At 40.9% G+C, this 25,895-nt stretch overlaps 2 protein-coding genes and 4 non-coding genes across 9 annotated transcripts; 5 read left to right on the plus strand and 1 right to left on the minus strand.

Moving 5' to 3' along the window:
- Positions 1-1,177: 1,177 nt before the first annotated feature.
- rps5 (ribosomal protein S5) lies at positions 1,178-5,741 on the plus strand. The gene is made up of 6 exons (XM_076302187.1): positions 1,178-1,255; positions 2,032-2,137; positions 2,450-2,659; positions 3,486-3,614; positions 4,183-4,281; positions 5,619-5,741. The coding sequence occupies exons 2-6, from the start codon at positions 2,033-2,035 to the stop codon at positions 5,685-5,687; spliced, it is 612 nt and encodes a 203-aa protein (XP_076158302.1). The 5' UTR covers positions 1,178-1,255; position 2,032; the 3' UTR covers positions 5,688-5,741.
- Positions 2,205-2,336, plus strand: LOC143141147 (small nucleolar RNA SNORA3/SNORA45 family). Its single transcript, XR_012990755.1, has one exon. It is a non-coding gene; the product is annotated as a small nucleolar RNA SNORA3/SNORA45 family (small nucleolar RNA).
- On the plus strand, positions 3,058-3,191 carry LOC143141150 (small nucleolar RNA SNORA3/SNORA45 family). Its single transcript, XR_012990757.1, has one exon. It is a non-coding gene; the product is annotated as a small nucleolar RNA SNORA3/SNORA45 family (small nucleolar RNA).
- Positions 3,959-4,091, plus strand: LOC143141151 (small nucleolar RNA SNORA3/SNORA45 family). The gene has a single exon (XR_012990758.1). It is a non-coding gene; the product is annotated as a small nucleolar RNA SNORA3/SNORA45 family (small nucleolar RNA).
- Positions 5,133-5,266, plus strand: LOC143141148 (small nucleolar RNA SNORA3/SNORA45 family). The gene has a single exon (XR_012990756.1). It is a non-coding gene; the product is annotated as a small nucleolar RNA SNORA3/SNORA45 family (small nucleolar RNA).
- Positions 5,742-12,673: 6,932 nt separating the features above from the next.
- On the minus strand, positions 12,674-23,920 carry ddah2 (DDAH family member 2, ADMA-independent). 4 transcript variants are annotated; one of them, XM_076302188.1, is made up of 6 exons: positions 23,847-23,920; positions 21,377-22,150; positions 18,795-18,983; positions 17,207-17,326; positions 15,181-15,324; positions 12,674-13,979 (listed from the first exon to the last, which is right to left on the minus strand). In XM_076302188.1, exons 2-6 carry the CDS (start codon positions 21,680-21,682, stop codon positions 13,860-13,862), a joined length of 879 nt encoding a protein of 292 aa, XP_076158303.1. In that variant the 5' UTR covers positions 21,683-22,150; positions 23,847-23,920; the 3' UTR covers positions 12,674-13,859. The 4 variants fall into 4 exon arrangements, with proteins under 4 accessions (XP_076158303.1, XP_076158306.1, XP_076158304.1 ...); XM_076302191.1 differs by having other exon boundaries at positions 23,865-23,899; XM_076302189.1 differs by lacking the exon at positions 23,847-23,920 and adding an exon at positions 23,457-23,802.
- Between the last annotated feature and the right edge of the window lie 1,975 nt (positions 23,921-25,895).

Genomic DNA, 25,895 nt, shown 5'->3' on the forward strand with positions numbered 1-25,895 from the left:
TACTGCAATAAGTTCACAACCACAAAGCATATTTTCTGAGTTTCTTTTTAGAAATGGTCAAAAATAGTGTACATTTCAGCACTCCATGAAATTATGCAGTAGCCTGTAGCAGAACAACCTGTGTTGGCTTAAGCTATTCATATTGGTCATTGAGTTATATTGGTCATTGTAATGGTCATCTATACATGCTATATCTGGGCTACCCATATCTGGGAAAGTAGATGTGATAATTCTTAATGTGTTATGACAGCCTTTATATCAAGAACAAAAACATTTGCGTCTCATGATTTTTTCCCTCATATTTTTGCATTCATGGCATTAGGAAACATTATATTATATTAGTATATTATATTATATTATATTATATTAGGCTATATTATAGCATCTGGCAATATAACAACCATGATGGTGGGATACTCTGGCTAAGCAATTTACAGAAATGTTTCTACTGACATACTGTAGGCTAAATAGTTTAGATGAGAATACATTATAATTTTGGCCCAAAGTTGGAGACCATGTAGAAATGTGTTGCAATTTAAAATAGGCTACTCGGGAACCGCGTTGTAGCCTACAGATGTATGCGTTATCGTATTCGGCAAGGTCTGCTGTTTATTGTGATATACGGTTCGCCTTGTGTTGAGTTTAGAGTTTGTGCAGACGTGTGCAGAATGCAAATATGATTAGGTCTACATTTTATACAAGTTCAATGTTAAGTTTCTCGCGAACCATTTATCACAGCCACTTGGCGTTAATATCATTGGTTACAGCTTAGATTCCGCTCGTTCACGTGATATCTGTATGATATCTGTGTGACGAGTACACTGCGAGAAATTAAACCTGAACTTGAGATTTTACTGGGCCACGGAAGTTCAATATTAGGCTAGTCTTGCTAATTATTCAGTCTCATATGCCATGTATTTGGCAGGAGATGAAAAATAATTCTAGTGGAATAACAAGGTTGGTGCTGAAGGAGACGGAGCTGAGCTCCGGCAGGGTGTGTTGTGGACCTGAGGAGGCGGAGCTGCGCTCCGGTGCGCTCCGGCCCAATTTAACCTCTGGAGATATATAAAGGCACAGTAGGCTATGTATTTCCCATCCCCTCCCACAGAAAAGTAGGCCTTTTGGACTACAAGACCCAGACGCTGATGTGTAGCCCCACAGGAAGTGGTTGGAGCTCTTCCTATGTCATCGGCGAATCGCCGCCATGAGGCCCTTTTCCGTCGTAAGGGAGTGCGGAGTGGAATCGTGTACACAAGTGAGTAAGAAAAAGATCGAAAATCGCCCTTTTTATGCACTTAAATATGTGTTCTTTTGATGATTTCTTGTTGTTAGAATGCTTGTACACCTCTTTTATGGTAAAGAAAGGTCGATTTACCTCATTTTGCATGTTAAAACGTTTCATAAAGCAATTCCGAAATCACTTGTTCTCCATGTGTGACTGCCGTGCTACATGGACGTCTCTTAGCGGGCTGGCTATTTGTTAGCGTTATTGACATGAGGTTGATAGTGTAGCCATTGTATACCAATTGAGCAGTAAGTAATAATGTAAATGATGAACTGCAACAGTTATGGAAAGTTGTAGTTGTTCGTGGAATGGAAAGGCAAAACAGAATTGACTGCCAACTTTGCCAGTTTTATTGAGAAGCCACGAAGCTAGAATAGCATTAACGTTAGCTGCTAGCTTGTAGAGGGCGGCAGTATAGTCGCGCAGTTTTGCTAAATCAACATGCGCTCCAATTTCATGAATATTTGTGATAATATAGCATGTCCGAGGACCGAAATAATTTATTCCAAACTTACGGAGATGGATGATTACGTAATGGCCTGAAGTAATTAAAGTCTAGCGGGTAATGTTAGCGTAATGTTACGATTTTAAGTTGGCGTTGAATACAAACTAAACTCTTTTATTTGTAGTGTTGGCTTCACTGAAAATGAGGACGACCCTCAATGAACATGAGAATAAAGGATGAATGATACATTTACTGAAAGTCATTCCTGTGAATTCACCTACTACCTTGTTACATTATGTAGGATGACAGACTGGGAGACTGCCCCCGCTGTTGCCGAAACCCCGGAGATCAAGCTCTTCGGGAAATGGAGCACAGATGATGTTCAGATTAATGACATCTCTCTGCAGGTAAAATCTACTATTGTTATTTATTATAATTTATTATACACCCACAACCAGTAGCCCAATGTCTGGGAGCGAGACTAGAGTCACATCCTTACACACTCTTTGTCTTGGTGTGCTATAGTTCTCGCAGAGAAATTTTCTTTGCTAATTCATTGGCTGCTGCGTTTCATTGGCCCAGCCAATCACCCGCTCAGAAACATCAATAATAGCTCTAGATGTTGTACCACCAACCTTAAATGTACGTTATGTGCATGTTAGTACTACAGTTACAGGTAGACAACTCTAGCTTATCTGTTTTCTTGGCGTGCCTTGCAGGACTACATTGCCGTAAAGGAGAAGTACGCCAAGTACCTCCCCCACTCCGGAGGGCGCTATGCTGCCAAGCGTTTCCGCAAGGCCCAGTGTCCCATCGTGGAGCGTCTGACCAACTCCATGATGATGCACGGTCGCAACAACGGCAAGAAGCTGATGACCGTCCGCATCGTGAAGCACGCCTTCGAAATCATTCATCTCCTGACCGGCGAGGTACTGATTCTATCTAAGTGGTCAATCATAGAGTTCTAACTGTATAAGATGATTAGGATTGTCCAGGTCAAAGAAGTTGGACACCTATGGCCAGTTCAGATGTGAACAGCAACAGAACCAATCATTTACACTTAACAGATTAGACATTCATATTTTCATTTTAAATGTACACTTTTTAAACCAGGCATTGTGTTAGTACAGATGGGTCTTCCAATACTGATGCATAATTTGATATATTTATCTAATTTGTTTGCATGCCTTTACTTGACAGTCTGTCATTTTTAGGAACATATGATTACTTCCACCTGCTCTTGTAACACCTGGCACTACTAGTCTTTACACTCAGTACACAGTACACTCTATTTACCAGATGTCTTGTTCCTACACTCTTCTGTTTAAGCGAGACTAGAGTCACGTCCTTACATTCCACTATTGTCTGGATGTGCTAGAGTCCTCGCAGAGTAATACTCTTTGCATATTCATTGGCTGCTGCTTAACTGTTGCGCAGCCAATCACCAGCTCAGAAACACCAACCCCCCTACCCCAATTAGCCCCTTTCGCAATTTCTGGATTTCCAGCTTCATTGAACTGAGGTTATTGATCTCTTGATAGGCTAAAGCATCTTCCTGGCCTTCCCGTAGACTGTGCTGTAGAAAAGTGACATTATACTACTGTTTACATCTTTGAACCTAAACCTCTGCAAACTCAGAAGTTTAAAAAAAAGTGTTGCATGTTGAATTAATCTGTTTGTTTATAGCGGACAACCGGCAAATGGGTCGCCATTACTTGTAGTCTTTAATGCAACTCGTCCTTTCTCTTTGTACAGAACCCTCTTCAGGTTCTGGTGAACGCCATCATCAATAGTGGACCTCGTGAGGACTCCACTCGTATCGGCCGTGCTGGTACCGTCAGGAGACAGGCCGTAGACGTGTCACCTCTGCGTAGGGTCAACCAGGTAAACCCAAGCACAACCTGCTTCGCTACTGTGACTCCCTAACTACAAAGCAATACTAGGGCTAGTTGGCCCCTGTTTTGTCAAAGTTTGCCGTTATCCACTTTGCTAGCTGCAGAGCTTAAAGTTCTCAATTGTTGTGCTGGAATTCAGTGTCGAGCTGGGCCTTTTAAAATTTGATAATAGATAATTATGTATAACAGCTTAAACTTTTAGGTAACATCAAGCACAGAAATATTCCTCGCCTGCCCTGTAGCTAGTGTTATGGTGCTGGCCACTGTGGTAGTTGGTGTCATGGTTTTCCAGATGAGTAGCCCAGATGTCTTGTTCCTACACTCTTCTTTTTAAGCGAGACTAGAGTCACGTCCTTACATTCCTCCATTGTTTTGATGTGCTAGAGTCCTCGCAGAGTAAAACTCTTTGCATATTCATTGGCTGCTGCTTATTGTTGCGTAGCCAATCACCAGCTCAGAGACAGACTTAATCTGGACCATGTCAATTGTGCATAACAATATTATCTTGAGTTGGTGGATGTTCTGTTTTTTTGAAGTGTGTACTTTGCAACTCACAGGCTATCTGGCTGCTGTGCACTGGTGCCAGAGAGGCTGCCTTCAGAAACATCAAGACCATCGCTGAGTGCTTGGCTGATGAGCTTATCAATGCCGCAAAGGTAAGTCAAGCATAGGGTTCCCCAGGTGTCTCTGAAAAAATGTAGTGTTTTTTGCTGTCTAACGTCACAATAGACCTCAAGTTCATTTATCTGGCTACCATCTTTGCCCATATAAGGAGATCTGGATCTCATATGGGCAAAGATGGCAGCTTTGGGTCGTTTTGGTAGGCACACTTGAGATCTATTTCATCCCACGGCAAGATATGTAGTTCTGCGTAGAATCTGTGCAGAGCATACGAGACACCATGGACACAGTTGACCAGGAAGTCAAGGAGGGACAGAGTGAACAGGACTGGGCAGAGTGTGTAGTTTTAATGACGAGCATGGAGTTAGCTTCCTGATTAACAGGGGATCAAAGAGGTATGTTTGACATGATGGTGCTGATTATTAGCCTGGGTGTTCCCATGCTGCCTTGCGCACGATTTGATTCACGCTGCTAAGGCAGCCTGGAAACCATGGAGCAAATTTTCGCCTGAGATAGGGGACCGATCACAGAACAAGGGGGAAAGCAAGACTATGATGAGCTATGCACAAACGCATTTGATAGACATCCGTGGCACCCAATAAACGGATCTGGGCATTTTTTTCAAATACGAGAAAATTAACGTTTGGTTCCCAGACCACGTCTCATTGAAAAGTGGTGGCGCTAGCCAGGCTATTTATTGGGTGCCACGGATGTCTATCAAATGTCCAGAACAGTTAGAATATTTAAGTGCACTAGTGAGATGTTATGGATGTTGAAGTAGTTAAGACAATTTAAACTCTGAAGTTGGCATTAAACATCTTAAATTTGACTTGCAAAACCCTGTACACTATTTATCAGATGTCTTGTTCCTACACTCTTCTGTTTAAGCGAGACTAGAGTCACGTCCTTACATTCCACTATTGTCTGGATGTGCTAGAGTCCTCGCAGAGTAATACTCTTTGCATATTCATTGGCTGCTGCTTAACTGTTGCGCAGCCAATCACCAGCTTAGAAACACCAACCCCCCTTCCCCAATTAGCCCCTTTCACAATTTCTGGATTTCCAGCTTCATTGAACTGAGGTTATTGATGCCTTGGCAGAGGAAAGCATCTTCCTGACCTTCCTCTAGACCGTTGCAGAAGAGTGACTTTCTACTACTGTTTACATCCTCAAACCTAAACCTTCGCAAAAATGGACAAAAGCTGCATTTTTAATGTGTTTGACAGCAGACAACCGGCAATGGCTTTGAAAGTTCAGCGGAAGTTGGTTTACGCGCTGGCGACATCTTGTGAAATGGGCTAATCTACAGGAGATCTGGTGCCTTCTGTTGCACATTTACACTTGGACTTAATCGTGTTTTTTCTTGTTTCAGGGTTCCTCCAATTCCTACGCCATCAAGAAGAAGGATGAGCTGGAGAGAGTGGCCAAGTCTAACCGTTAAACATGTCTGTCACTTTTTACAGAAGGAGGAAATAAAATTGATGGAAATACAAAACGCTTGGAGTTAACAAATCAGGATTGAGCTTTACCAAAGTCCTTTAGACAAGTCCCTCCACTCTGCGGCAGTGGTGGAGGAAGTACTGAATCTCAGTACTTAAGTAAAAGTACAAATACAGAGAAATATTTACTTTAGTAAAAGTAAAAGTACCACAATGACAACCCTACTTAAGTAAAAGTAAAAGTACCTGCTTTTAAATGTACTTTAAGTATTAAAAGTAAAAGTATTTGCATAATGATTTATTCTCTTAATATCTATATTCTAAAAGAAAAAATAGTATGGGCTGTGGCATTTTAATTAGGCCTAAGCTAGTTTTAGGTTAGGCTATATTCGACTAGATAGTTTTAAGCTAATGCAATTGTGCTTACCATCTGTGGCCCAGTTTACATTCTGACCTACAATTCTAGAGACTGTAATTCTGGTTATCTACTAGGGTGATCTGCTGAGTATATCATTCAGCAAAACACGAGAGCCTGAAGTTTAACGGGGTAGACCAGGGAAACGTCGGGTGGATCGTAATGCCAATTCTGCTGATTGAACAGAAAAGTTGTTGAGAAAGGTGTCTTTATGATTAGGTTCAGTTTCACTTGCGCAGACGCACATAGACATTGAATGAGCGCTCACATTTCTACCACCCCCCCCCCCCCATTTGTAGGCTATGCCTCTTTATTTTAATATTTCCTAATCTGGAAAATGCTACGTTTTTTTCTGCCAGCGGTTCTATAATAGTCTGCCATTCATTTGTGGCGCAAATGATCAGACGTGTGACAGAAGCATGGGCATAGCCTGTAACTTCGCTGATCCGCGGATAGCAATCTCATCGGAGAGGAGGCCCTAACGCTGCAGATAACAGACAGAGAAAGGCACAGAACACAGTTGCATGTCCAGTGTAGCCATGGGTCTGGTGAATATAGCCTACCGAATGCAGATGGCTACAAGCTCACGCTTTGCCTGGTCTAGACTATAAGCTTATGTTTCAAAGATTTAGAAGCTGGGCACGTAGCGCTCCAGAATCTGTGGTAGCAACCCCGCCCCCTGGTAAAACAAACGTGTTTGTCAGAGAGAAAAAAAATCTGATCATAAAATGTATTGTAAAAAGGAACGATGGTGTTGTAGAAATGTAGCGGAGTAAAAGTACAGATAATTGCTGTAAAATGTAACGAAGTAAAAGTCAAAAGTATGCACTATAAATTCTACTTAAGTAAAGTACAAATACGTGGATATTTACTTAAGTACAGTAACGAAGTATTTGTACTTCGTTACATTCCATCACTGCTCTGCGGCCATATTGCAGTGCACTTATCGTGTTTTTTTTTTTTTTTTTTTTCACTGGTGTCCTCATTAGGAAGTCTCTGGTTTTACACTCTACAAACTTTAAGGGGAAAACCTAGATGTGCTTACAAAGTGCCCCACACATTTATCAGAGTCTTATACAAGATATCTACAAAATATGTTCCGGTAATGCAGTAGCCTACTTTTTTTTTTTTTTGTAATGTTCTAGAACATCCCACTCAGCCTTTTCTGCAATGTCATCTTTCTCCATGTCTCGGCCTTCATTTGCTCTACACTTAAAAGCTCTAAAGATGTTTGCTGCAGAGGGTAAAAGTACTCCCTTTCCATATTCAAGTACAATGCAGATACTTCTGCAAAAAAAACCTAGTAAAATGATAGTGATTCAATTTTTTTTTAATCAAGTAACAGTACAGGCTCTGAAATGTATTTAAAGTATAAAAGTAAAAATAATTGTAGCCTTTTTAAAGGCCAGTTTCTCTTAGAAGTGGATTGTAGTCTACATGGGTATATTCCAATGTAACTAACTCATTAACTATTTTATTGTCCCTATGGCATTTCATTATAGCAAGCTTGTTCCTTACTACCAAGTGAGGCATAAACTTGCATAGAAACACATTCTGTTTCAAGTAAGTTCGCTGGCAGAATAGGCCTAGTAAGAAAATGTCAGATTGTTCTCTGAAATGTAAGATTTGTCTAGTAAATACTGTAGGTCCTTTTATGTAAAGATTGTTGACACTGCCCCAGGTGGCACCCCCTAGATGCAAAATCAATCCCCTTTATGCATCACTATAATTGTCCCAGCCATTTAGGTTGAAATCAGCCTTGGTGTTGGGAAAGCACCTCGGTCACGAACACTGTCAGCAGAGTTACAGCCTCTGTGTGTTGCCAAATCTTGTAAAAAATAGATATAAGAAAGCCTAGCAGTCTTTCAACCCGGATATGGCAGCATGGAAAAGTCACGACCCTCAAGAGAACAAAAAACCTCAATAGCCTAAACAGGTAAAAGCGCAGTGCCCCTTTTAGATGTGTTATAGAGCTCTAGTTGCACTTAGTTGTTAGCGATTGATCATGTTGCTTTTTTAAATATAATGCGTTTGTTAGTATAGGCTAGCCCATTGTCAAAATAGGGTAATTAAACTGCGTGCCTATACATTTTCAACCCACATAGCCTACACAAACAATCTCAAATCGGCATGGAAGAAAACAAAATGCCTCAGCCTCTAATAAGCACAATAAGAAGTGGACTAAATAAAAAACATAATGTTGATAAACCATGGGATAAACACTGACAGTAGGTATATGAGCCCACTAAAGGTTGCCCCCCTCATAGTGAACCATTAGCTCCACCCCTGCTTAGAAATCATGGGAAATTCTTTCAGAACAAAATGAAAGACACATATTTAATTAAGGTTACTTTTCTTTATTTAACAATATGAATATTTTTGTTCACTGTTTCAAGCCTTTGTGGTTGGCTTCTCACAGATGTAGCCATATGAAATGTAACACAGCTCATTAGTCCAGCCAGTTGTGTGTTCATCTGCGATTTGAAACAAGACATCTGATTTAGAGAGCACAACACAACAGATAAAATGGCACATTTATTTTATAATGAAGCCAAAATATGAGCCTTGGAAAAGGAAATCAAATTCCCCAATTAATCCCAATAGCAAGGGCCACAATAACCAAAAAAGCTACAGGTAATGGGATGTTAACATGAATTGTCTTACCTGGAAAATTCATGACAATGCAATTGTCGTCTGGGATTTGTGCTGGTTGAGTCGATGCCCACTGTGTGTAGTCAAATGGTGTTTGGACAGTCCACTGCCACTGCACCTAGGAAGTGAACACAGGCTATGTGACTTTTGAAATAGCGCTTGGACCCCAAAATTATATTACAATGGATTTCAGTGGTGCAATAGGATTTATGGAGAACAGAAAGAGTTTTGACAAATTTAATTAATTAAATGCTCACATTATTCTTTGGATCCCCGTTTCCTCCAATCCAGGTGAACTCCAGGTCTCCCATCAGGCTTTTCAAAAAGTCATCTTCATTGCGACTGTGTACTGAGGCCAAGTTCCCACCATCATGTGAACAGTTTTTCTAGACGAGCACAGAATGAGACACGTCAGTGAACAAATGACCCATATGAAGGCTGATTTCCTTGCAATTGAGCCTTTAAAGATGTCATTCATATATCAAAATGTTTGTCATTGGTTATAGATATAACCAAGTACAACTGTATTAAAACGAAAGAGAGAGGTCTTATGACAGCTGTCATGATTTTGTGTGATATTTACCTGCGCATCAAGAAACCCTAATTTCTGTTGTCTGTAAATATAGCAGTTGGAGCCATACAGAGAGTAGCCCTTATTACAGGTGGGTTTGGTGTGTTCTTCACATATGAATGAGAATGTTTGAGAAGAATATTCATTTACCCACGTACCTAAAAACATGACAACAAAAAACATAAAGGATTCAGCTGAGGCTAGAAAAAAAACAAAACAATGGAAGACAAAGTGATGGTGAGGAGATCCAAAGAGAAAAGTACCATCTGGGGACATCAGGATTGCATCTTTTTCTCGGAAATTACGAGGTTGATCTACCCCCCAGTTTTTGTATTCCATCCGCTGTCCATCAGTCCACGTCCATCTCCGGGGGCCGAGATTGGATCTAGACTGCTCAGATATGCGCAAATATAGGCTAATTTTTGAGTGGGAACTTGATTTGGGAACCCAAAATCATTGTTTCCCCTACACATTTTTCCAGCAGCAGGGGTGTTAGTCATAGTTAAGCTAGGGGGGTTTGGGGCATGCTCCCCCGGAATAAAATATTGAAAGATTACTCCTTAAATGAGGATTTCTGGCGAGTTTTGTCATTTGCAATGTCATTACATTGTTCTGGAGGTGGTCTCATTGAGTGCCTGCCCCTTTAAGGATGCAATAGAGTAATTGATTTCTGAGGAAGGCTTGTTTGAGTCTGGAAAAATTGTTTTGTATAGTGCATAAGGATATGTGAATACAATTCATTAGCCTGTTTTCATGTCATTAAAATAAATAAATAGAAAACGGAATAGAAAGGATACTCTATGGCTAAGCAATTTACAAAAATGTATGTAGGCTACTGACATAAATAGTTTACATTAGAATTTCAGCCCAAAGTTGGAGACCATGTAGAATGCTGCAATTTCACAGCTCCACAACTTATTGTAGGCCTACAGATGCATGCTTCATATCCTCATATGGTAAGGTCTGCTGTTTATTTTGATATATGGCTTATAGGAGATATATCACCGAGAGCAGGCCTAATGTGCAGAATGCAAATGGGACTATGATTTAATTTCAAGTAGCTTAAGTTCAACGTTAATTTTCTCGCGAACCGTCTATCACAGCAACTTGGCGCTAATATTGCGTGGGATATATGTGTGACGAGTACTCCGTGAGCAATACAACCAAGAAGGAGGAGTGTGAATTTGGACGCAATTTCAGTCAGTCGGCCACATATTAGGTGGGGCAGAAGACGTTAAGGCCGCAGCCCCATTTAATTCTAGATCCGGCCATGCTGGGAGCAGAATTCCAAGTGCCAAGAGACAGGATGAGCAGCAGAGGCAGCACATTAGTCATGAAGCAAGAACCAACATAGTCGCCATTTTAAAAAGTTAGAAATATTTCACAACATTACCTTTGCAATTTGACGTTTATATCCACCGATCCAGACAACAGAGGTGTTTGTCTTGTGAAAAAGACTTTTTACATATTCGTTCTCCTCTGGGGCTTGGATAGAGACCAGGTTGCCTCCATGTGATGCACATCGTATCTACAGATATGAGAATATTGAGCACAATGCATAATTTCATCTTGATTTAGTATGTCTTATCAATCTATCCTTTTGTTTCGCTAGTCTTGAAGTGAAATGAAGCTTCTGAATGAGCTGAATAATTGTTTTAATGTAAGTCACTGCCTGAGGAACTTGAGCTTTAAATGAGAGATGGATGAGAGACGGTTACCTGAGCATTGTCCCATGTCTCTGCAGCTTCATGAAAACCATAGCAGGTCTTTACACTGTGAGCCTTGGCTGCTGGCCTGAACGCAAGGGCAATGCAGATGAGCAGAGGAAAGGAAAGAGGGCCCATGATGAATATCACCTGAGGGAGGAAGAATCAGGGCCACAGTGAGAATGCTGCAAGACATTATCCATTAGATATGTCAAAACTGTTAAGCCACACATCATGTGGAAGCATAAAGAAGCTTAACCCTGATTTAAAAATTATTTGACAAGTTACGTTATAAATCTATAGACCGAGATGAGATTGGAAAGGAAATACTTTTCTGTTGTTAACCACTTTCCTTTCAATCAATAAAGATACACACTGAAACATTATTAGTGAAAAAAGCAACAAAGCTAGCCTGTAAGTGTTGCAGACATATAGAATGTATACTATCGGTCATTAGGCTACCTTGAGGCTGAAAATCTCAGATGCTCTGTTTCTCAGGTGTGAGGTAAAGCTCCTGGATCTCCAGGGGACTTTTATACTGTGTCTGTCCACAATTCAGTGGAAGAGCCATGAACCTGCTACGCCAGATTCCAGCGAAGAATCAACAATCAATATGTTGCATCAAATCTGTTTAGTTGAACTCTGCCATCATTCCAAACATGACAGGTATTTGTCCATCTCCTACACTCCTCTTCCAGACACAGCACCGTCTGCACTCTAAAAAAATGTTAACAGGATGAATGAGTGGATTGTCCGCACACTTGCTGCCATCAGGAATTTTTATTAATTTTCACCCGTGTGAAACGTTTCGAGCTACTTACTACTTTTCAACAGGATGAATGAAAAATATTGTTGAACCATGCACCCATTCTGGAGGAAAAGATCAGGCAATGTGCTGAGAGACCTGCCCCAATAGGCAGCATTGGACCACTAAACCACTCAATGATCCAAAACATACAGCCAAACAAGGCAAGAAATTGTAAATAACAATATCAATATTTTAGAGTGTCCCAGCCAGACTCCAGACCTCAGTCCGTCAATGGCAGTGTCATTTTCAGTCAGAACAAGCATATTGATAAATAGAAAATCAACATTAAATCAATATTTGCCAAGGGTATTCTCATTTTGTTCTTAACTGTATATAGTTAACAAATCTTGTTCCATGTGCCCTTTTTTGAATTTGAGCCCCTGCCCCTCAAAAGGTCAAACAGGGTAGTAAAAAAAAATCTTTCCATGATTACAGTGAAATAAGATACAGTAGCCTAAACCAAAATCTCAAGATTGACCATTAGCCTACATGGGGAAAATATTGTACCTGTGTCCTGCCTTAAACATTAGGGCTAATTGCATCATTAGTGGGTTTGATCCAGCAAGCCCACTATTGTTCTTCTTAAGTTTACTTTATTTATTTATTAGTGGGTTTGATCCAGCAAGACCACAGCATGGCGGTCTTGTATATTAAAATTTGGTCAACAAAGGCTTGTAACTGCTTTTCCAGGTGGCAGAACGCTGAACAAAAGCACTTTTTGGGGCCTCAATATTTTAAGCATATTTCAAAATTGATGACATATCCTAAAGTTGTGTCTGGCTATAAATGTACTTGGTCAAGTAGATTGAGGGAAAAAAAACACTCACCCTCACTAATTCTCTCCTACATACTTTTAATGCATTTAAGAAAATTAAAATACAGTTACTTGAAAAAACAGCGATACAAATGTAAGGAGTTGAGAGGTAAGAAAATTCTAATACATAATTTCAATGCAAACAAATGTGCTAGAAATTAAAAAGGCTTTCAAATTCTAAATCTGGTGAGAGATTTGTTTCCATAGTTTTAGTGCATTTATTAGGGCCACATGAATATACAACAAATGCCTTTAACCAACTTGAAATAGAACACATAGGAATACTAAGAGTAACAATGTATTATGCCTTCAAAATCACACAGCTGAAGTGGTTAAAGTTTGCAATCATCAATTGCATTCTTCAAAAATCTACTTCTTGAAGAGCAATTTACGAATTAACTAATAACTAGTTTGGATTAATTGACAGATTGATTCTGTCTCTTGTATACAGTTCTCTCCACAGTGGCCTAAATAAATCCTTATAGAGGTGCCTCAAGGGCAAGGGACAATGCATAGGACACCGACCGTAGACAAAACCACAGAACTGAACAAAAAAGGGTATTCATTTCCAAACCAGAGGAGGTGGCATCAGACTACTATGTTACGACCTCTGTGCTTGACAAACCAGGGTCACCTCTATCACCGATTTAAAAAGTCTCTGCAGGGGCATTTTTGTACATTCAAGTAGGAATACGCATTCCTCGTAGAGTTTACACAGGAAACTGACACCTAAGCATGTCCACAGATGTTCGGATTTGTTGTTGTTGTTGTTTTTTCTGTCCCCAGGCCCTTGGACTAAGCACATTCACAGGTATGATACAGCACAGGCTGCTGCTTCTATCCCCACAAGCTGCAGCTGTGCTGGACTAGCAGGAAATCGTTCCCACAGAGGGACACGACTGAGGCTGCGATCCAAAAAATGTAAGTGGGGAAAGTAATATTTCTTGACTGGTTACTCGGTCACTGTGTGTATTATGGGCTGTTTTACTGTATAACATCCTGGGAAAGACAGCATAACATTACGTTTCATCGGATAAACCCAATTTTTGTCCACATAAGCACTTTAAGTGTGTTTATATTTTGAGGGTAAATAGTTGTAGAATGCGATTCATAGGCTACTGTGTGTGTGTGTGTGTGTGTGTGTGTGTGTGTGTATGCGTCATGAGAGGAGGAAAAGGGCCCGTCACTCCACAGAGAGTGCTAGTATGCTAGTACGCCTGATGCTTTCTGTTGATTAGAAGGCAGAACGAGGAGAGTGAGCTGCCGAGCTTCGAGGCCTCACTACAGGCTGTAGGGAGGAGGGTGTAGTCTGGAAGCTTCTGGAAGGCCTGAGACAGACAAAGAGAGAGCATTTGTTTGTTTGTTTATTACACCTCTCTCTGGTGTGTGTGTGTGTAAATATTTCATGCATTTGTTGGCTGCCTATTGCACTCCTTTTTTTCCCCTTTTGACTGAACTATTATCCAGACATGCCAAAGATTATTTTAATTTGAATTGAACAGAGAGAATTTAATCTGGAGGAAGAGGATGAGCAAAGGACAGAAGGGTGGGGGGGTCGTAATTGAGATGAGTAAGCAAAGATGGATACTGTAGTCCCTGCGACTAAATTGCTAAGAAAACTGAGATTCTAGCTCCCTCTCGTAAATATGCAAAAAATAATTACTGCTCATGAATCAATTATTCATCAAGCTGTAATTATCTGGGTGCCAATTAATTTCTAAATATCATTAAAAAGTAAGTGGAAGCAAAAAAAATGCATCTCAAGCAGGCCCTCAGGCCATGAGCGAGGATGATAAAAAATAAACAAAATGTGCATTGTTAAAGAACCTTCAGTATTAATGAGGAAAATACAGCACGCTTTCTTTTTAATCCTCTCCGATAGAGAAAAAGGGGGGGGGGGGGACTAGGCTTATACTGCCTGTGTTGCTATTGCTGAAGCAATCAGTTACAATCAGCTACCAAGCCATCAGTTTTGTTTTTGAGGGTTTGATGGCTTTTGTATTCAACCACATCAAATTAAAGGACTTTCGAGCAAGCCTGATGGTAAATTTGTAACATGTATTAACCATCAAGCTACCATCTCAAGGCTCAATACAACTGAAATATTTACCGTGAACCAATTGCTCTTAACTTAATTTTGTACAACCAAAAGAAATTAAAGAGTTTTTTTCAATAATTCCACATCTTTTGTAGTCTCTCTTTGTATCTGAAATGTATACGTAGGTTCATATGACTAATGTTTTGAGGCCGAGTCAGGGATGTAAGTATTCTTATTTCCATTTGTGCATTTCCTTTCTCTTTGTATACTTTCTTTCTCTTGCTTTTAAAGAAAAGCCATTGGTCATGTAAGCAACTGTAAAAGCACAGATTTATAAAAACAGATAAATTATTTCAGAAACAAACCAAACTTTACTTGCTCTTAGATACAACCATATGCTATGTAAATACCTGTTTTGAAAGAAAGCACAGACGCTACGTAATCTGAATGTAAAAAAAAAACCTCTCTCAGAAGACATTGCTCACACTCACAGTCACACTGTTGGGACACTCCTCAGCCGTAGGGTGGAGCAGGTAGTCCACTTTAGCTGGACCACGGATGTAGACGCAGTTGGCCGCCGCATCCTCAGGGACCGTGAGCACCTCATAATGATGATCCGTCAGCTGCTCCATCATCTAGGAAACACATACACACACACAAACACACACACACACAAAGACAAATGGAGAGAGAGATCATACATCAAGGCAAAAAAATCAATGATATTCACATTCATTCTTAGTGTCACAGCAACAAGCTGTCAAACACAGACATTAGAGACATCTATGTGCCGCGCGCATGCACACACACACGTGCACACACGCACGCCTCGTTGATGAGATTAGTGCAACATCAGCAGACGGGGCCTGCGAATCACATTACGCTAATGCCAAGGTCCCCCGATGGTGCCTGGCTAGCTCTTAATCAACTCTGGCGCGATTCTGGCTCAGGTCTGGCCCAGATCTGTTGGCCGGGACCTATGCCAGATCAGCCCAGGGTCCATTTAAAGTGCTCTGTAGGTCTTTCTGGAAAGCATCCCATTGATGCCCATTCCCAAACATCCCATTTGATCATTTCCAGGGGTGCAACCAGCAGTGAATTTGAACTCTTACCAAACTGTTTCAGAAGTGCAGCAAACACATCTTTCTTGGAAACAATGTGATTAGTATTACATTACGTATTTTATCTTGTATTCAGTCATTCAGCCTGGTTAAATGACCCAAAATAATGACCCAAAACACACAGGAACAGAGAATGGACAATTCTGATCTGAATCCCACTGACCATCTCTGAGACAGCTGAAGCATGTGTGCACGGCAAGAGATGCAAAAGTCTCATTCAAAGCTACAGAAAGAATGTTTTGGCAGTGACTGCCTCTAAAGGTTGTGCAACACACTATTAGGTAAAGGGCACCATCCTATTTTCAGCACCATTTTCATCTGTATTATTATTTTTTAAATATTCTGTTTAATGAAGAGTCAAAGGCAAAGTTTCATTTCCATTAAATATAGAATAAAAATAATAAATGTCAATTATTTTTATAGGAAAAATTGGAGTTTTTCTTTTTTCATGGAAGGGTACCAACAAATTTAGCCTTGATTGTATGTCTGTCTTTCGCAATAGATTTTTCTTCATATTTTCACTCCACAGTCAATCACATCACACTCCTCTCCTCTGTACACTGTGTACACACAGAGCCATGACTGCCCTAAATAAAAAACCCTGATGGGACAGCTAGAGGAATTTGCTGAATTTGAGGAAAGTGTACAGGATTAAAATGTCTGAACTTGAAGAGCTTTGACAAGTTTGGATGTTTCTATGGACAACCCTGCAACAACACCCACCTCTCCCTCCAGCTGTTTTCAAGCACATGTTCTAGAAGCCTCCCATCTCTCTCTCTCTCTCTCTCTCTCTCTCTCTCTCTTTCTTTCTCTCTTTCTCTCTATCTATCTATCTCTCTCTCTATCTCTCTCTCTATCTGTCTCTCTGGCAATGACATGGTGAACACCCATGGCCCACTACAACAATTTGGTCATTTCAAAACAGATGCAAACCTCAATCATGTAGGCAAGTTGGCTCTGCCTCTTGGACTGAAACCCTGCGGCTCTTAGTGGTCTGCCCTTCAAAAGTTAATGGCTTTTAGCAGGTCAACTGACTGATGTGCACTTTGTATGTTGCCTTAATTTGGTTAGGCGCACAGGGTGTGTAGAGAATGACAGCATTCCCATGTGGGGCAGAGCCCTCTCTCTTCTCTCTTCTCTCTTTATTTCCTTCTTTTCTCTTTCTTTCTTTCTTTCTTTTATTGTTAACATCTGTTTTTGAACTATTCTAAATGTTACATTACTTTGTCATTTACTTCGGATAAAAGCATTTGATAACATATCTAAACCTCAGGCTCATAATGTTCTTTATCTTAACCTTCTCTTCCTTTCTTTCTTTCTCTCCCTCCTTCCAGCATTCCACCCTTTGTGTATCTGTGTAGCTTCATGGTGATGAGAAACCCAAACAGACACTAACCCGCAGTGTCTTCCTGGCCCCTTCGCTGTTACTGATGATGATGGTGTCTGGGCCTCCCATTGAACAGATGTTTTTCAGCCGGTAGCCTCCATACACAGGCACAGTGGACACAGCAAAGTCCTACACACACACATTAAAAACTATTTAAAGCACAGGGTTGTAAGAACTGGTATTAATACCCCTTGTTGTAAGGTTTCACCACATTAAGTACCCATTTATTGCCAAAAGGATTTCCAAATGCATGAAAAACATGTGAGTGAATGAAACAACAAAATTACACAGCGCAACACCAGGCTTTCCACGTGCATACCAGCAATGACAGAGATGTACTCTGCCTGTAATCTGTCTATATATCATCAAAATGAGTAAAAACAAAATACTTCTGTTACTGAAATGGCTCGTAAAACTAAAAACATCGATACATGTACAATACAATTAGCATCTAACCCGCAGTGATCCAATACATTTTACTTTACATATCTATTTTTCTACAGTAAGTGCAGGATTGTACAGATACAGGTAATATAGATTACAGTACGCTTACGCCAGTGATCGGGTAAGTGTGAGTACATATTCTACAGTGTGACTGTATGACTGTCCCTATTCAGTAAAAAAGGAATTTCTGCCCTTTGCTTTGAGTAACCAGAGACTGTAGGCCTTTGTACTGCTTTGCATAGTTTGCTAAACAACAGCTCTTGAGAATCAGCGATATTTACAATGGCAGCAAAGAAAAGGAAAGGTCCAGGACAAATATTTCCTTTGGCAGGACACGTCTAGCGAGATTTGTGAATATTCAAATCAAACGGCAGCTGCTGGACAGAATCTGCATAAGGTTCTGTGTCATTTGTTTGCATCAATTTGAATACTGTCAATGGGAAGAACATTTTAATCTGCATTCGGTCAAAAACATGATTGGAACCTGTAAGGCTAAAAGTTAACCCAAACAAATGAAAAACCAAATGAAAGGCCTTCCTTATGTAAGAGAAACAAATCACACACAGACACACGAAGCACCATGCTATCGACATGGAGGTAGGCACTTAAGAGGCTCGATCAACATTTATGGCGTGACCAGCTGTGCTTCAACCAAATCCAACATGGCTGTAGATAGTGTCTGCAGCCCTTTTTGGTCTGGTGTGTGGATAAAAGCAGAGTAGATATGGAAAGTATGCAATAGCTAATTTTTTTCGTCAGACAGCCCGATAAGTTCGCCGACATGAAATTTCACGAAGCCAAACACAACAGTCAAGATCAAGACACAGCGGCCATATTGATGGCAAATGAAAGGTAGTGTTAGAGAACACTTTAGGATTCAAGGATTCAAAAAGCTTGATTGTCGATAACATAATGCCTAACAATTGTCTTGGGTTTGAGACTCAGAGGCTTGGGTTTCAAGAATGGAATAACAAAATGAAAGGAGACTATTTGCCTATTTACTATATGTCAAATAAACAAACAGATAATGTGACTCATACGAGTGTCAGGAGCCATTGACTGGAGGCAGTATCATAACAGGTTGCACAGATTGATTACATATTAGATTTCCTCTGTTTTCAAACATCAAGGGAGAGTGTAATGTGCCTCTCACCCGGAAGGTGTCTGCCAGCACCTCTGCGCCGCGGTGGTTGGTGTGTTTGGAGATTCCCACAAAGAACTCTCGTCCTGTGAAGAGCACATCACTGCCCTCCAGAGTTGCCCCTCCAGATGCTCCCTCCTCCACCCCCATCTCTACCACGGACAGGTTGAGCTCCGTCAGCACTCTACGCACTGCCTCCACCTATAGAGGAGGAAATAGACAGACAGATGGAGAGACTGATGCAAAGAAAAAGAGGGCTAAGTGGCTCAGTGATATAAAGTGGTCATTTTACAAAACAAATAGACTTGTCATGTCTTCATTAAGCCCTTTCAAATGAACATACAGATAGAAAAGGAAATAAAGAAGGAAAGAAAGAAAGAGAGAGAGAAAGAAAGAAAGAGAGATAGAAGAAGAAAGAAAGAAAAGTAGATGACGCATTCTAACAGTGTGACTCCACATGCTCTTATCATGATCTCTAAATAAACTCCATTCAAGATGAATCCATTATGTTCCTTTGGGGTATTCTCTTTCCTTACACTTTTGCTAGTGGCTCTTGTAAACTTTTTGAGGACATGGACTGAAACTCATTTAGACTGGCAGAAAGCAAGCAGGAAAGAAGGAAAGAAAGGTATGAAGCAGAAAGGAAACAGTGTGATTCCTTGCGCTCTGATCATGAGGCCCTCTCAGTAAACTCCTCTGCTGGTGTCTTCATTGAGCTTCTTAATTACAGTTTTTCCTCAGTCGCTTTGGTGCTTTTCTCAGATCAGAATTAAAATTCTCATAACTATTAGTTCAACCTCCACAACATTTAGTCATTTGTGTATATCATAGTAGCTATTTCTCCTTCCTCTGAACAAATTGCTTTTGAACATGAATCAGTTGCTTCGTCATGTCAGTCAAAATTAACTATACTTATGGATGCTGAATAGTCGTTCCCAATAAAACTAATAGTCTTCATTTCATTGCTTGAGTCATTACATACAAAATTGGTGAACTAGTTATCAAATTCTGTCACAATGCTGTAGAATTGCAAAGAGCATATACAGTAAAACTGTGAAATGTACATATTCAGTGTCTTGTACTCACTTACTCCCCTAACTACAGCAATTTGTAACTTTACTGTAGTTTTCAAATGGCTGTACAAGTACTGTCTTGAGTATTTCCAGGTAGTGTCAACCAGTTCTGACCTTTTTTTGCATGGGGAAACACTGAGAGCATAAACTGTCGTAATGAAAACATGACAAAGCCATTTGACTATCTTGTTCATAAACGATGGTGTCAAGACTTCTCTGATGACACTGGCAGTTTCATTGACATAAATACTTGCTTTTGAGGAATGGACTATCCATTTTAAGGAAGTGACTTGCTTTTGCAGGTTATCCACTAGGTTTTGCAGTTTGCACTAATTGTTTTGAGAAATGCACTAACTGCTGTGCAAATGTTAATAGTGATGTGAGAAAAGCACCAAAGCGACTGAGAAAAACTGTAATGTTAAGGTTGCCTTTGCACTACTTGTCCCTTCAGCAGGGGAGTTTTGAACATTCTAACAGAAGATTCAGTTTTGCAATAATGTGTGGTTCTAAAATTCCATGTTGATTAGTAGCTTTTAGTTAGTAGCTTTTGCAAATGAAGAGCTCTGGGGCTGCAACATGGAGAGGTTGGAGTGAAAATGGAGGACCCAAAGCTCAGCCCATCTCATTTGGACAGACAGACAGACAAGCAGCCAAGAAAAGAAAAGAAAGAAAGAAAGAAAGAACAAGAGAAAGAAAGGAGATATCAACTAAATAATACTGAACTAAACACATTTTAACTGTGTGACTCATTATCCTCTGATAATGATCCTCTTCTAAGTAAATGCTTAGAGTGATGTCCAAAATGAATTCATCATTCTTGTCCCCTTGGGTTATGCTCTTCCCCTTCACTCGGCTTTATGTTAGAAAGAGTTCTTGCGAATTCACTGAGGATTGGGACTGAAACTTGCATTGGATTGACTCATGGATTGAGTCTCATAGCATCTGCTATGCAGTCCAAAGATGGGTGGACAGAGAGACAGACAATGAAAGCAAGCAAGGAATGAAAAGAATCTAAAACTAAATACCACTAATCATACTATAACCGAGTGATTCCTCAAAGTTCTGATAACAATTGCCACTGCATAAACTCCTGTGGTGCTGTTGGAACCAAATCATCTCTCATTGGCATTTATTGGCGTTTTGTTTGTAATTGTTGCAAACTCTATGCAAAATGAAATCTGCATGGCATTACATTTTGACAGACAGTGAAATAAAGATATCTACAGTGTTTTTTGCAAACTTTCTGAGTACTGAGCCTGAAATTTGCATGACATGAGTAATGAGCATTTGGTACCTTTTTTAAAAGGCAGACAGACAGACAGACACAGACAGTAAAAGAAAGAAGATATCTATTAGTGGTTCTTGTAAACTCACTGAGGACTAGGAATGGCTGGTCTGTACTGAGTTCTGAGGATCTAGATAGATCTAGATCTAGATCTAGAACCTCTGTGAACAACATACAGTATGAGCATCTCCTGCCAAAACCTGTCTGGGTCTTCCACTCACTGGCCACCCACTGACCTCGCTACGCCTCTGCTGTTTCCACGGCCGGGTGATGAGCGCCGTGTCCCCCTGGATCACCGCCACGTCCTCGATCTTCCAGCTCTCTGGCAGCTCGGCATCTGCGGGAATCTCGATCAGCTGGAGGCCCACCTTTTGTCTCAGGGCGCCCGTCAGCACACCGAACTGCCGCTGGGCCTTCGCCAGGTCTGTGGAGGTGGCATCCCCGCCACCGCCGCCGCCACCGTCACCCATCTTCCCAAAGGATTCTGGGATACCCCGGACAATAGCGTGAGTGAAACGTCCATAGGGACACACACTAGCCATGGCTGTTGGATGGTGGAGATCCTGGGTACAGCTATGTATGTCCAGTCTCTGTGTGTATGTATGTGTGTGTGTCTGTGTGTGTGTGTGTATGTACGTGTGTGTCCGTATTTGTGACTTGGTCTGGGCCTGTGTCGTTCTGGTGTTCTTCCACCAGAACCCAATGGGAGGAAGTGGGCGTCCCAGAGTCTGTTCAAGGCCTTCAGCACTAGAATGTATGAGGTGTGACAAGCCAGCCAGCTGGGAACCAAACAGATCTCCTGGACTGAGACCGTTTCTCTACAGGGAGTCTGGCATTCGGTGGAACATTCCAGAAAAAAACAAAGAGCCCACCTCACCACACACACCACTCTCCAGGGTTATTTACACGTTGTCGAGCACACTTTTCCGAAATGCTCCAATCTCCGCTTCACATCAATCCCAGGTAAAAACGACAGCGTGTTAGGAGCAGGATCCTGTTTTGTTTGCCGTCTGGAGAAGAAAACAGAAGAAGAGACAGATGTTGACACTAATAGGGGGAACGAGGAGAGTCGAGGTAAACTCTGTCACTGCTAAATACTCAAAGGAGTGGGCATAAGAGCTTTCCTCATCAAATAAAATGTTTCCAATGCCACCCCCTACTTATCAACCAAAGAGCCTCTTGATTGGGAGACTGCAGATTACTGCCAGTTTAGAGGATTTTTTTTTTTTTTTTTTTTAAAACACTCAATTTAAAAAACTGCATGATGTTACAATGGCATACGATCAGCAGAGGTATAATGTTACCTTTATTGTAGGCCCATTCTGACTTTAGCATTGACTGACTTTATGCCATTTACAAACCTATTATAGTTAACCTAAAGCCTCTTCCATGTAATACTAGTGGGCTGGTCTACGACTGGACCGGTAACGTTATAATTACAAACCAAACATCAACCCAATAAAAACAGCAATAACCTGAAGACCAGACTGCATTTAAGAAAAGCCCATAAATAAACCCATAGTAATCTCGGCATAATTACAGTTTAGACTACTGGAAAGCTAGCTGGCCGGCTGTAGGATGAAGGGACTTAACCCTGTTCAAAACTTGGGACAAGAGAATGATTGTTTCTGAGTCCCCACCGTGAATGCCCCATCTGTGCCACCACCATACTTCGCTCATTTTAAAACACCTAACTTTTAGAAGGCAATAGGTCTATCAACATCGACCATACACGTCGTTGGTTATTCCTGGGAACACTTTTGGTATGGGATTTAAGGGACGCGTTAAGTCTGTCTGAGCGTGACATGGTCCTTCATTGTAGTTGAAGCCAACCTTTCTCTAAGAAACCATGTCCCTTGCTAATGCCAAATAAACGCTGTGCAAACGAGACTGTCAAACCAGCCAGCCGTCAACAGATTAGCGTTAACAAAACTCCACTCGACATCCAAACAAACGATACCTCAATTTCAGAACGCCATCACCATCTGTCCATAAAATGTCCCCCATCATTCCAAACACACCACATAATGTCCAAAGAATGCTACCGTTATGAGTTGAACATTATACTGTAACAACAAAACCTTAACAGAAATGTTACTCAAAGCATTAAAGACCTGTACATTTCTGTTTTGGTGAGCTTTTACGCAGGACAGCGAAGGCTGATAGTTTACACAGTTAAATTCGAGGACAGTCTCTACAAATCCGAAGCAACAGGGTTTGGTATGGCTGCAGCCAGTTATCAAAGTTGACGCCCAATAACAAAAAAAACTTCAAATGAGTTATAGCCACATTTCTGATATCGTCTGAGTTAATTACCCGTGTCTTGTTTGAAAGTGTTAAATCAAATAAACATCCCCCTGTCGTCCACAAAAACTCAAAACGTTTCCTCTCGTCGACTTCCTCCTCTGTTTCCTTTTGAAATAGCTCCCACTTTCCCGTTATTCTCTCTCCTCTTTCTCCTTCTGTTCACCCGGCTCCCTCGCTCGCCTCTGTCCGTCCTCCTCACCCTAACCCTACACTTCTTTACCCTTCCCCACAGTCACAGTGCGCCCCGACGTAACCATTTAAAAACACATTATTACCAGCAGATGATAATCCTTTAATCCACAATTTAAGCCTATATTGTGATAAAGCTGTGTTCAAATTGTTAACATTTTATCTGGGTTTTTTATGTCAACATAATAGAGGCTAGTCTACAATACTTACGACCGAACAAGCAATTACAATATAATATTCGGTCCGTGAAATCTGTCGATCCAGCTAAAAATCCAAACATTCACGTTTCCCACAAATCTATTGTTTTCATTGCCACACCTCCAAAGCCCTCTGTCCGCGTGTGTCCGCCCATCACGTGAACTAACAACTTTATCTGATACTTTTTCTCTCATCTCTTCTCATCTCTTCTCTCAAACGTCAGTGTTTAAACGTCTGGCCAGGCTAGAATACCCTAGGCTACTGTGTGATTTTGTCGGGGAAAGAGAGAGGGAGAACACGGGACATTCGTGTAGGATACTGCTGGACAATTACTACTTGCCTTCAGTGGGTCATTGGTTTATGCTGTCTGGTGTCGGCTTGTGCCTTTAATCCTCTCGTTCTCATATGTGGGTCACGCGATATTTAGCTGTGGCGATTGCGTGTTGGAAAGGGAGGATTAAAAAATGTAATTTCTCTTGCGCTAAAATCAGTTTATTTGCTATTTCACAGCTTCATCAGACCTAGGCTGATAATAAAGAAGTTTATACATGGACTAATATCCTAACATTTCCGCATAATCGTATGTCAGTCTATGGGTTCTGCACTGGACAATGAACTGAGCAAATATAATTTAGTTGCACTGAAACCAGGCCTGTGGACAAATTCTGGTTGTGTTGTGACAGCTTGTGAGAGCTTGTTTTGTTGCTTGGTAATAGCAGCCTAATGAGTAGCGCCATCTTGTGGTGGCTACGTTTACCCCTCTCCTAAAAAATTAGGTCGTTCGGTTAAAGGGGGAGAAACAGTCGACTGACTGGTGGAGCACTACAGACAGGATTAAAACCTAAACCATCTGCGCCCTCCTACACAGTCTCATAAACAATACACAACATTCATTTGTTTTGTTCCATGTGCCCATGGACCAACATTCCCCTTCCTAGGTCTTATGAGGTTTTGCCTAGTTGAATGACCTCATGTAAAGGAATAGGCCTATGACATTTGATCTGTGTGTTCTGATTGTGTGTGTGTGTGTGCTCAAGTTTGTGTGTGTGTGTGTGTGTGTGTGTGTGTGTGTGTGTGAATGTTTGTGTTGGAGAGCGCACAGTAATCACGGGTAAACTGTTTACCCACCCCACGTCACAAGACTGCCATCACTTGACCGGCCTGCATGCTTCTCCACCTCACGTCTCTCATTATTTGGCAATGTGCTTATTCTCTCCATCTTTCTATCTCCCCTTTACTCTCCCTCACTCTCTCTCTCTCTATCTCTCTCATAAACACACACACACCCTATACATTAAAATATAATCCTATATCCTGTGCCTTTGTAGCCTTCAATACTGTTGAGGTTGATTTATACTGCCAACGTTGTTTTTCCTGTGGAAATAAATTATAGCTTACTGCCAACATTGTTTTTCCTGTGTGATCACACATCTAAGTATATTGTGTGGTAACATAACTGGCATCTTTTAGACATAATGACTTTGACACACTGACAGTCAGTCCCTCCCCATTAGTCACAACACTGACACACAAGTTATTGTCTTTTACACTTTTAATATACATTCTGCAGTAAAACAGTGGGCTAGGGCCATGTTCCTGAGTGGTTTCTTCAGTTCAGACATTAAGTCATTTGTGGTTAAATTAAATTTGAAGTTGTTTGGGGGAAAGGAACTGCCCATATCTGAGGCACAGATGAATTTGGAACTTAGCAGAGGCAGACAGAGTGTATAGGGATGATATCAATATCAAAGTCATCATTTGGTTATTAGTTGCATCACCTGAGAGAAAAAGAGACTTTGAAAGAAAGTGAACACCGGAAAATAGTAAGCAGTTGATTGACAGAGAGAGAGAGAGAGAGAGCGACAACGACAGGCGACTGTGTACTGTAGTGAAGACAGAGGAGAGGACTCTGCTTGATGAATTGAGTAGAAAAAAAAGTTAATATTGTGAGATCAAATGAGATCAGTCCTTCACTGACGGCTGTAAACATTTTTACTGAGAGAGTTAGAGGAGACCACTGGCACCCAGGTAATACCTAAAGCAGAGGAAGAAGACTTTTTG

The sequence above is a fragment of the Alosa pseudoharengus genome, unplaced genomic scaffold (assembly GCF_046254945.1).
Source record: "Alosa pseudoharengus isolate Yale_2024_CS ecotype anadromous, Long Island Sound unplaced genomic scaffold, YU_APseudo_1.1 YU_APseudo_1.1_scf_23, whole genome shotgun sequence".
Taxonomy (NCBI): Eukaryota; Metazoa; Chordata; class Actinopteri; order Clupeiformes; family Clupeidae; genus Alosa; species Alosa pseudoharengus.